Source organism: Ursus maritimus, unplaced genomic scaffold (assembly GCF_017311325.1).
Source record: "Ursus maritimus isolate PB19 unplaced genomic scaffold, ASM1731132v1 scaffold_9, whole genome shotgun sequence".
NCBI lineage: Eukaryota > Metazoa > Chordata > Mammalia > Carnivora > Ursidae > Ursus > Ursus maritimus.
In genome coordinates, this window is record NW_024427107.1 from 55,575,374 (window position 1) to 55,588,149 (window position 12,776).

The following is a 12,776-nucleotide window of genomic DNA, read 5'->3' on the forward strand; positions in this document are numbered from 1 at the left end:
CAAAAACATATGAGTCAGGTTGTAGTATATATACTATAGAATGGTGATGGAGGAATGAAGGTTTTGGGATGCTTCCAAAAAAACTTAAGGGACGAGTTACGTAACACAACCCTTCCTAACTTACCTCACTTTATATTCTTTCTTATATGTACCTAACCAAACTGGAATGCCCATCCTCCCCCACCTTGTTCCCCAGATATGCCAATTCACTTTGTGATATCACTCGTGACATATCCTCTGTATCTGGAATACTTTCCAACTTCCTATGTTGAAATCCAAAACAATTCCTAAGTTCTGCTCCTCTGTCTCAAGGTCTGACCATCTCCAAACATGGAAATAATTTTCCTCATCTGAATTTTGCAGAGAATTGTACCTCTCTTGTAAACAAAATAGTCTACTATATATTACCTAGTTTTGAGTTTATGCCTTATAAATAACACAAAATAACTAAAACCATTACATGCTGTGTATCCCACATAGTATTAATTTGGCATCCCTACTGATGTTCATTAATGTTTGTGGAATCCAAAATAAGTAATTATATTAATAACTGCATAACAAATAATTGAATAATTAATTGAATGATGGAATTAAAAGGTGACTCCCGATTTTTACCAGTTTCCAGTACTTTTGTCTTTCTTTTGTCTTCTTTTCTAATCCTCTCTTAGTCACCCCTTATATTACTCTCATGAGTGGATCATGCCCTTGTGCCTTGACAGATAAAAACCGGTTATTTGGGCCATCCAAATAAATATTGATTGAAAATTAGTCAAAAATTTTGTTAATCTATAAATATTAACTCTCTTATATACTTCCTGCTCAATAAATTATCAATCTCCAACAAATGATGTTTCTTCTAACATCACGAATATGTAAAATAAACATTCTACATATTATTCAAGTGTATAAGTTTGCTTATTTGCATAAACTCCAGCTTTTGGATATCTACTGCATTTCCAACAAAAGAATAATTGTATCCATAACTGTAAACTGGCAAATATCTCATATGCATATCCCATTTAGGGAATAAAAATTATTGTCTGGGTATGTGTAAAATCCATTAATATTTATTTCTAAATTGCTCTTTTTCTTTTAATTCATAATTTGTTATTTGTGTGAACTTTCAGTCCCTTTAAAATCACCATCTGATTGCTCAACCATGCAATACATAGACAGCAGCTATATTAATAACCTCTCAAAGGTGCAGTGCACTGATACTGCTATTTATGCTGCTGTCTGGGAAAAAGCATATTTATTCTGTCCAAGCACCCATGAGACATGAAAACTATTCTTTGTTCAGACTCACTGTGGATAGTCATTTTAAAACTTCAATTACTATTTCAGCATGTTCCTTCCATTACTGTTTCCAGCACCACAGCCAGTAATTTCTAATAGCCAAATGTACTTTATAAACTGTACACACATATGCCTGCATGCAAGGAACGTAAAGCTATGTATAAATGATTAGTGTCTGCAAAAAAGATGTAAAATTTAGATGAAATAATATCAATATATGAATCTTGAACATGCACATTTTATGACTCCCAGATAATATATGTATGTTGATATATATCATCATGTATCTTGGAATCAAAGAAAAATAATCACACATTAATTTTTAACAAATATATCTTGAGACTGAAGCCAGTACAGAGCTGCTCTTTGTACTATAGGGTTTGTAAAACATAACAAAATAATGTAACATTATTTCTGCCTTTGAACAATTTACAATCGTAATAAATATGATGTATTTTTTTATTGAAATGAGAGTCTTGAAAGAAAAAAGATGGTTTATAGTCTCAATCTTACTTCATGTAGACCTTAAATTCCATGATCTGGCAATAACTTTTCTTCTTTTGTGAGGTTTTGTTTCTGCATTAACATTAATCTTTTTTTTTTCTTGAATCTGCTATTTTTTCCATTCTTTTTTTGCCATCGAAAAACACATACATCTAATTTATGAAAAATTGAAGCAGGATACTTGGATCACACCATTTGAAACCATAATTTTCACTATATTGTCCTTTACAAATATAATTTGTCTTGAGTGGAGGACACCATAAAAAAATCAACTTTATACAATCAATCTACTGTTCTATTCATTGCCGGAACACTGATGAAAGTTACTTCCACAATACCTATCATTCAGTGTCTACTTTATAAAAAACAAAAACAAAAACAAAAAAACAATGCAAGGCATTTCAGACCCCAAAGCCAGAAAAAAGTTTGTTTTTTCTGTGTCATTGTTATACTTGTATTTCACAGACAACGGTTTTTGTGTAAACTGCTCCGTTTGCTCGGCAGCTGTCCTATTTAAGTCTAGCATTCTTAAAAGTTGTCTACTAACTTGTATATAAACTTGTTTAGAAATATGAAACTATTTTGCCTTGTTTTATTATCCCCATTTCACTATTTTTTTTTAACGTTATTGCACTATATGTCATTTTCAAAGCCTTTGAAAATGATATAGGTAATGAGTACACATCTACTTGTAACGGCAAAGTTTTACTTGAACCTGAGAAACATCTAGATTCTCTCTTCCTATCTGGGTTGCCATTGCCAAGTGAGTGGAAGATACCTGCTGCTTCCATTTTATCATTTTCTGTTCTCTCATTAATGTTTTGAAATCTGGCTTTTCTCCCCATTCTATGAAGTCTTAAGGACTTTGCTATTTTCCAAGTATTTGAGCTTGGGAAAGTGACTATTTCTCTTTATGTCTTACATTTTCATTTCTAAAATAGAGATAATAATGTCTCAATCAGTTTGTTTTCAGGATTAAATAAGACAGTGTATGCAGTGGTTAACACTATCACTGCCACAGAGGAAGTGTCTAAAACTGTTACCAATGATGACAATGTCACTGACAATGTCAGAGTAACTGAATAATCTTCCATAGAACTGCATTTTTCAGTTTTTTCATAATTATAAAAGACTAAGATTTTTCTAATCTCATGGACTCATCTTTGAGCATCATCTTTGGTTCTTTCTTGTCACTTTCTTTTTCCATATTCAGACAGTTGTCAAATACTTTCTCTTTGTTCCTTTATAGTAGCTCTCAAATCTGCCCCTTCTCTATTCCCCTGCTAACACCCTTATTACACCTAAGGGGAATCTATAGAGTGTGTTGACTCACTCAAAATATTCCCTGAGGGTGAAGAAGGGCTAATGAAATTTTGAGTACTAAGACACTGAAATATGCCAATGCCATTATTAAAAACAATAACAACAAAGAAGCAATTAAGAATGCCAGTAAGCCAAAATGAGGCATTTTCAAACATAGCTTAATAAAGTTTAGAAAACAGGGGCTTTATTTAAATTATGTGGAAATGTTTAATTTGTAGAAAGATGGTAAGAATAAATCTTATCTGCAATTACTGATATTATGGGAAGCCAGAGAGTCACCAGTACCTTGTATTGCATATTTATATAATTATTACATTGGGAAGTCTTTGGGACCCTAACACAGCAGTTCACATATCAGAGATTTTCAACAAATATTGCTAAGTACCTGGGTTAAGTATTCCCTTAAAGACTGCATTATAGCTCAAAGATTTAACTGAAATGTATGCTCAATGGAACGAAGTTCACATTATTAAATTGTTGTTGAGAGCATTTTCATTTTAAAGGTTTTTCTTTACCTTTACATACAGGCCTATGATCACTCCAAGCAGCAAAGACTTCAGCTATCCGTTGACAGGTGATGCTCTTAGCACCTTGTAGGACATAATCTTCATCACAAGAGAACTGCACAGTTGATCCAAGGCTAAAAATCAAACAGAGGATTAAAAAAAACAGGATTAGAAAAATACAACATAACAAACAGTCTCCACTTCTACTGGTAATATCCAATAGCTCAAAAAGCTCCATAGTGGCAAAAATTATCTTTCTACTGGGAAAACAAAATATGAAAATATAACTTATACAAATATGTAATAAAAGTCATAAACATAGGAATCTATTGTCAGTCAGTAACAGTGCAGATGTTGGTAGGCACTACAGAAAGCTGTCACCAAATTTAATTATCTTGTTATTAGTTGTAGAAGCCAAGGTTAAGTAACTGACTAAATCTCCAATCCTAAGAAGGTGGTAAACATGAAGCAAAAAGTGGTCTTCCCGATTTGAGCCTCAGCACTTATATTCACTGCAGTACTTTTCCAGCATATTTTTATGTGCATTTATTGGATCAGTATTTGCACATCAATCGATCAATAAATATTTAGGGCTGCAAAATTATGTTGATTGTCTTTCATATAAAATTCACTAATCATTTATTACTTAACCTACTGCAATTTTGCTTCCTTTTGTGCTGAAAGTAAAGTTACTAAAATTATCATTTTTTTTTTTTTTAAGATTTTATTGATTTGACAGAGAGCACAAGCAGGAGGAATGGGAGAGGGAAAAGCAGGCTCCCCACTGAGCAGGGAGCTCGATGCGGGGCTCGATCCCAGGACCCTGGGATCATGACCTAAGCTGAAGGCAAATGCTTAACTGACTGAGCCACCAAGGCACCCCTAAAATGACCATTTTTTAGAACATTAATTTCTAAGGGTAATGATGTTTGCCGAAATTAATAAAATAAAACCTGACCATGCATTTTCTTTCTTAAAAACCCTGAACAGCAACTCACAAGAAAAAATAATTTTTTTCCTTTATATAGCATATTTCCTTTAAATAGCATATTTCCTTTAATAGCGTATTCCTTTATACAGCAATTTCATTTACACAGCATAAAAAGCATTCCAGCAATAAGTCTGGCCAACTTCATCTCATCCCTAACCCAGTGCCACATGTGAACACTACCTCTAGCACCTGACAGTTTCTGCACATGCCATGCTGCTTTCTGTCTGCACTGTTCCCCTGACCCCTCTGCCTGAGGGCAGTACCTATATCCTCTCACCCAGCTTTTGTCTAAAAAACTCCCGTGCAGCAACCTGAGCTTGTCAGGCAGACAGATTACATGATCACATTTGTACTGTAAGAAGGTACACCTGGAACAGTATAGAGTACAGTTTAACCTGAAGATTTATTAAGTAATAGGGGTGGGTAAGAAAATAATTCAAATAGTGTAGGCTAATGATCAATAAACTATGTCCCACAGGCCAGACTGGGTCCATGGCCTGTTTTTGTACAGCCCAACATGTAAAAAAAGGTGTTATACTTTCAACCATTTGAAAAATAAAACAAACACCAAAAAATTTCATGAAATGTAAAAATTGTTCCCAATTCAGATTTCAATGTGCATAAATAAAGTTTTATTAGAACACAGGTATACTTTCATTTACATATTATCGGCTGTTTTCATACCACAATGCCAGAGTTGAGTAGTTGAAATGGAGACTTTTTGGCTAAAAACTATGAAATATTTACTATCTAACCCTTTATAGAAAAAGCTGACCAACCTCTTTTCTAGGCTAAAGATGACAAAAATTCTGAACAAGGCATGACAAAGAACAGAAAGGCTTAGTGTAGGAGAAAGTCTGTAGGTATTAGAATCTACTTTCCTCTGGAGGCATTTTTTTTTTCACTCACTATTTCCTTGTAAAAAGGTAGGAATGTGAACTGGCACAGTCCCTGTGGAAAACAGTATGGAGATTACTCAAGAAATTAAAAATAGAACTGCCCTATGACCCAGTAATTCCACTGAGTATTTCACCAAAGAAAACAAAAACACTCTTTCAAAAAGATATATGCAACATAATTTACAATAGCTAAGATATGGAAGCAACCTGAATGCCCATCTGTAAACAAATAGATAAGGAAGATGTGGTATATATATATATATATATATATATATATACATACATACATACAATGGAATATTACACAGCCATAAAAAGATGCACTCTGCCATTTGCAACAACATGGATGGACCTAGAGGGTATTACACTAAGTGAAAAACAAACAACCCAATGAGACCTATAAATACAAAGAACTGATGGATGACAGAGAGCAGGTGAGTGAGAGGATGGGCAAAATGAGTGAAAGGGAGAGGAGGAGGGAAGATGGCAGAAGAGTGGGGGACCCTCATTTCATCTGGCCCCTTGAATTCAACTATATATCTATCAAATCATTCTGAACACCTGTGAATTCAACCTGAGATCTAACAAAAGAATTTCTGCAGTTCTACAAATGGAAAATTGACCATTTTTTGCAAGGTAGGAGGTGCGGAGAAATGAATTTGAGGGGATATATGGGAAAATAAACTGCAGGGGAGGGAGCCTTCACAAACTGGCTAGTGGAAACTGATACAGCAGTGGAGTGCAAAATCGGAACTTTTAGAAGTCTGCTCCTGTGAGGGATATCCCTGCCTGAAAGGTGCTCAGGTGGCAAAGAAGGGCAGAATCCTAGGTGGGACAGTGTGGTCTCAGGATCCCTGGGGTCACAGAAAGAACGGGGATGCCTGAATGTGTAAGAGTTTCCAGGCATTGGAGCACGGACGCCAGCTACAATCAGTGAGGCCAAGAGTGGGTGTTGCCATTACCATGAACAATGGCTCTATCTGGGGACCACTCTCCAAGCAGGGGCCCAACAAGCAGCAAAACCCCTGCATGACCCTCCTCCTTCCCCGGGGAGGAGTGGTGCAGTTGTGCCCACGATTGGACAACTGCTCCCGGAGCAGGTGTCCAGAAAGCAGCAGGCTGCAGTGAGACCTCCTCCCTCCCCTCGGAGGACTGGTGCGGGTGTGCACTGCAGGAGTCTGCAGAGTTCTGCCACATAAAAGTGCTTGACTGCTTTTCCCTGACAGTGCACTAAAGAGTGGGGTCCAAGATCATTCAGCTCTGGGGCTGGAGATCTGGGAGTGGCCATTTCTGGGTTTTATTTTCATCATCTAAAGTCGTGTGAAAAGCCTCAGGGAACAAAAGCCACACAGAGCAACCTGAAGCAGCTTATACGGAGTCTGACCTCTTGGCAAGGGGTGGAGCAACTCCACCCAGGCAAAGACACCTGAGAATCAATGCAACAGGCCCCTCCCCCAGAAGACCAGCAGGAACATCAGTCACATACCAACCTTATGGATCACTCAGAACTGAAAAACTTCTGCAATGGGGGAAAGAGTATATAGAATTCAAGGGTTTGGTTTTTTTTTTTAATGAGTCTTTCAGTTTAAAATCTTTTTCTTGTTCCTTTTTTTCTTTTCAACTAGTTTCTCATTTTATCAAATCTCTATTTTTAAGTCTTTTTCTTTTATTCTCATTTTTACATTTACATTTTATAGATATAGTCTTCATTTATGGCTTTCACTGTGTTCAAATACACAGACCAAAATACACCCAGGACCAAGTGGATCACTCTGTTTTGTCCACCTGTGAGATTATATTCTCTCTTTTTTCCTTTTTTTTTTTTCCTTTTCTTTTTTGGTTTCTGACCTATTTGAATTTTTCCAGTGTATATTTTGTTTGGGTCATGGTTGATATTTTTGATTTTGTTCTCTTATTCACCTATACTTCTCTGGACAAAATGACTAGAAGGTAAAATTCATGGCAAAAGAAAGAACCAGAGGTAATACTCTCTGCATAGATCTAACTGATATGGATATAAAGTAAGATACCAGAAATTGAATTCAGAATAATGATTACAAAGTTACTAGGTGGGCTTGGAAAAATCCATAAAAGACACTAGAGAATCTCTTAGTGCAGAAATAAAATCTAATCAGGCCAAAATTAAAAATGCTGTAAATGAGATGTAGTCTTAAATGGATGCTCTAATAGCTAGGGTAAATGAGGCAGAAGAGAGAGTCAGTGACATAGAAGACAAAATGATGGAAAGGAAAGAACCTGAGCAAAAGAGAGAAAAACAACTAATGGACCATGAAGGGAAACTTCGAGAAATCAGCAACACCATAAAGCGAAACAATATTAGAATTACTGGGATCCCAGAGGAAGAAGAGAGAGAGAGAGACATAGGGTATATTTGAGCAAATCATAGCTGAGAACTTCTCTAATCTGAGGATGGAAACAGGCAGTCAAGTCCAGGAGGTACAGAGAACCCCTCTCAAAATCAATAAAAATAGATCAACATCCTGACACATAATAGTGAAGCTTGCAAATTTCAGATATAAAGAGAAAATCCTGAAAGCAGCTACTTAGGTCCTTAACATACAAGGGTAAGAACATTAGACTGGCAGCAGACATATCCAAACAGACCCGTCAGGCCAGAAAGGGCTGGCATGATATATTCGGGGTACTAAATGAGAAAAACATGCAGCTTACCAGCAAGGCTGTCATTCAGAACGAAGGAGAGATAAAGAGCTTGCAGGAAAAACAAAAACTAAAAGAATTTGTGCTCACTTAACCAGCCATGCAAGAAATATTAAAGGGGATCCTGTAAGTGAAGGGAGAGCCAAAAAGTAACACAGACCAGAAAGAAACAGAGAAAACATATGGAAACAAGGACGTTACAGTAATGCAAAGGCACTAAATACATATTTTTCAATAGTTACTCTGAATGTAAATGGGCTAAATGCTCTAATCAAAAAACACAGGGTATCAGATTGGATAAAAAAATCAAGACTCAGCAATATGCTGTCTACAAGAGACTCATTTTAGATCCAAAGACACCTCCAGATTGAAAGTGAGAGGGTGGAAAACTATTTATTATGTTAATGAACATCAAAAGAAAGCTGGGGTGGCAATCCTTATATCAGACAAATTAGATTTTAAACCAAAAACTGTAGTAAGGAATGAAGAGGGACACTATATCATACTTAAACCGTCTACTGAACAAGAATATCTAACAATTATAAATGTTTATGCTATTAAATTGGGAGAAGCCAATTATATAAACCAATTAATAACAAATTAAAGAAACACATTGATAATAATACAATAATAGTAGGGGACTTTAAAACCCCATTCATAGCAATGGACAGATCATCAAAGCAGAAGATCAATAAGGAAACAAGGGCTTTGAATGACAAACTGGACCAGATGGACCTCAAAGGTGATACAGAACATTCCATCCTAAAGCAACAGAATACATTCTTCCCAAGTGCACATGGAACATTCTCCAGAATTGGTCACATATTGGTTCACAAATCAGGTCTCAACCCATACCAAAAGACTGGGATCATACTCTGCATATTTTCAGAACACAATGCTTTGAAACTGGAACTCAATCACAAGAGAAAATTTGGAAAGAACTCAAATACATGGAGGCTAAAGAACATCCTATTAAAGAACATATGGGTCAACCAGGAAATTAAAGAAGAATTTTAAAAATTCATGGCAACAAATGAAAATGAAAATACAGCAGCAAAGGGATGCAGCAAAGGCAGTCCTAAGAGGGAAGTATATAGCAATACAAGCATTCTCAAGAAACAAGAAAGGTCTCAAAAATACAACCTAACCTTTCACCTACAGGAGCTAGAGAACGAACAGCAAATAAAGCCTAAACCAGGCAGGAGAAGAGAATTAATAAAGATTAGAGCAGAAATCAATGAAATAGAAACTGAAAGAACACTAGAGCAGATCAACAAAACTAGGAGCTGGTTCTCTGAAAGAATTAATAAGATTGATAAACTCCTAGCCAGACTTATCAAAAAGAAAAGAGAAAGGACCCAAATAAATAAAATCATGAATGAAAGAAGAGAGATCACAACCAACAACAAAGAAATACAAACAATTATAAGAACATATTATGAGCAACTATATGCCAACAAATTAGGCAATCTGGAAGAAACAGATCCATTCCTAGAGATGTATAAACTATCAAAAGTCAAACAGGAAGAAGTAGGAAACCTGAACAGATCCATAACCAGTAAGGAAATTGAAGCAGTAATCAAAAATCTCCCAACAAACAAGAGTCCACGGCTGGAGGGCTTTACAAGGGAATTCTACTAAACATGTAAAGAATTAATATCTATTCTTCTGAAGCTGTTTCAAAAAATAGAAAATGGAAGGAAAACTTCCAAACTCTTTCTATGAATCCAGCATTACCTTGATCCCCAAACCAGACAAAGACCCCACCAAAAAGAATTATAGACCAATATCCCTGATGAAATATATGTAAAAATTCTCACCAAAATACTAGTCAATAGTATCCAACAGTACATTAAAAGGATTACTCACCCCAACCAACTGGGATTTATTCCTGGGCTGCAAGGATGGTTCAACATCCGCAAATCAATCAATGTGTTACACTGCATTAATAAATGAAAGGACAAAAACCATATGATCCTCTCAACAGATGCAGAAAAAGCATTTGACAAAGTACAGCATCCTTTCTTGATCAAAACTCTTCACAGTGTAGGTATAGAGGGAACATACCTCAAGATCATAAAAGCCATATATGAAAAGCCCACAGCGAATGTCATTCTCAAAGGGGAAAAACTGAGAGCTTTTCCCGTAAGGTCAGGAACATGACGGGGATGTCCACTATCACCACTGTTGTTCAATATAGTACTAGAAGTCCTGCCTCAGCAATCAAACAACAAAAAGAAATAAAAAGCATGCGAATCATCAAAGAGGAGGTCAAAATCTCACTCTTCGCAGATGACATGATACTGTACGGAAAACCCAAAAGACTCTACCCCAAAATTGCTAGAACTCATACAGGAATTCAGCAATGTGGTAGGTTATAAAATCAATGGAATTGATGGCATCAATCAATGGAAATCAGTGGCATTTCTATACACTAATAATGAGATGGAAGAAAGAGAAATAAAGGAATTGATCTCATTTACAATTGCACCAAAAATCACAAGATACCTAGGAATAAACTTAACCAAAGAGATAAAGGACCTGTACTCTAAAAACTACAGAACACTTAGGAAAGAAATTGAAGAAGACACAAAGAAATGGAAAACATTCCACGTTCATGGATTGAAGAATAAATATTGTTAAATGTCTGTGCTAACCAGAGCAATCTACACATTCAATGTAATCCCTATCAAAATACCATCGACATTTTTCACAGAGCTGGAAAAAATAATCCTAAAATGTGTATGGAACCAGAAAAGACCCTGAATAGCCAAAGGAAAGTTGAAAAAGAAAACTAAAGCTGGTGGCATCACAATGTTGGACTTCAAGCTGTATTACGAAGCTGTAATCATCAAGACAGTATGGCACTGGCACAAAAACAGACACACAGATCAGTGGAACAGACTAGACAACCCAGAAATGGACCCTCAACTCTATGGTCAACTAATCTTCAACAAAGCAAGAAAGAATATCCAATGGAAAAAGGACAGTCTCTTTAATAAATGGTGTTGGGAAAATTGGACAGCCACATGTAGAAAAGTGAAACTGGATCATTTTCTTACACCAGACTCAAAGATAAACTCAAAATGGATGAAAGACCCAAATGTGAGATAGAATCCATCAAAATCCTAGAGGAGAACACAAGTAGCAACCTCTAAGATCTTGGCTGCAGCAACTTAATGCTAGACGTCTCACCAAAGGAAAGGGAAACAAAAGCAAAAATGGACTATTGGGACCTCATCAAGATAAAAACTTCTTCGCAGCAAAGGAAACAGTCAACAAAACTAAAAGGCAACGTACGGAATGGGAGAAGATACTTGCAAACGACATATCAGATAAAGAGCTAGTATCCAAGATCTATAAAGAACTTACAAACTCAGCACCCAAAATACAATCTAGTCAAGAAATGAGCAGAAGACATGAACAGATGTTTCTCCAAAGAAGACATAAAAATAGCCAACAGACACAGGAAAAAAATGTTCCACATCACTTGGCAACAGGGAAATACAAATCGAAACCACAATGAGATACCACCTCACACTAGTCATAATGGCTAAAACTGACAAGTCAGGAAAAAATAAAGTTGGCAAGGATGTGGAGAAAGGGGAGTCCTCTTACACTACTGATGGGAATGCAAGCTGGTACAGGCAATCTGGAAAACAGTATGCAGCTTCCTCTATGTCAAATCTTCTAATGCTTCCCCAATTCGCTGAGAGTAAAGGCAGTGTCCTAACAATGGCCTATGTGATCTGCCTGCGCTAATTTTCAGAACTCATTTCCCACCACTTTCTTCCTCAATCTCTATCATTTGGCTACACTGGCTTCCTTGCTCAGGCTTGAAAATATTAAACATGTGCTTGCCTCAGGGTTTTTACATTTATTCTTATGTTAGTCTGGAAAACGTTTCCTCTGGGAGTCCACGGCTGCCACATTCTCACTTCTGTTTTTTCTTTACATGTAAAATTATCCATAAGGCCCTCTTTGGCTATTATCTATAAACAACTCCTCCTAACCCATAAGTTTCTTCCATGTTATTTCCTATACACTATCTGGTACATTCTGTGTTTGTCTACCCATTGCATCTTTCATTCTACTAAAAAAAAAAAAACTCCAGACACTTACCTATTTTGTTTTCCAACCCGTCAAACATATCCTACTATATAGCATTTTATTAAGTATATGTATATATTTTGAGAAAGACTGAAAATCTTTACTATATATGTATAATAAAGATAAATATGTATCTTTGATAAAGCAGAAAGATGATCTAAAATGCTTTACTCCAGAGATACCATATCCCTATAATTGTACAAATTATTCTCAGGTAAGATACTTTCTGAAGGTTATTTAAATTGCTTATAACCCACATGCACTCACCTCCTACCATGTGACCCATTTGCTATGTTCCAGAAACAGTGAGGAAAATAACATGATTAGAACAAAGGAAATGAAGGAGACCAGGGCATGAAATTAAGTTAAGGAAGTGATTAGAGATTAGGGGTAGATCATTTATGAATTTGTAGGCAAAGTAAGGATTTTTATCTTTGAGAGAACTGGACAGTTATTATAGGATTGTGA

At 36.1% G+C, this 12,776-nt stretch overlaps 1 protein-coding gene across 3 annotated transcripts in view; it reads right to left on the reverse strand.

Annotated features, from left to right (window-relative positions):
• Window positions 1–12,776, reverse strand: part of CSMD3 (CUB and Sushi multiple domains 3) — a 1,145,609-nt gene that overhangs the window by 619,352 nt on the left and 513,481 nt on the right. For all 3 annotated transcript variants that reach the window (XM_040625739.1, XM_040625738.1, XM_008689272.2), the window contains one exon: window positions 3,639–3,763. In XM_040625739.1, coding sequence (XP_040481673.1) covers window positions 3,639–3,763 — 125 coding nt within the window. The remainder of the gene's footprint in view (window positions 1–3,638; window positions 3,764–12,776) is intronic.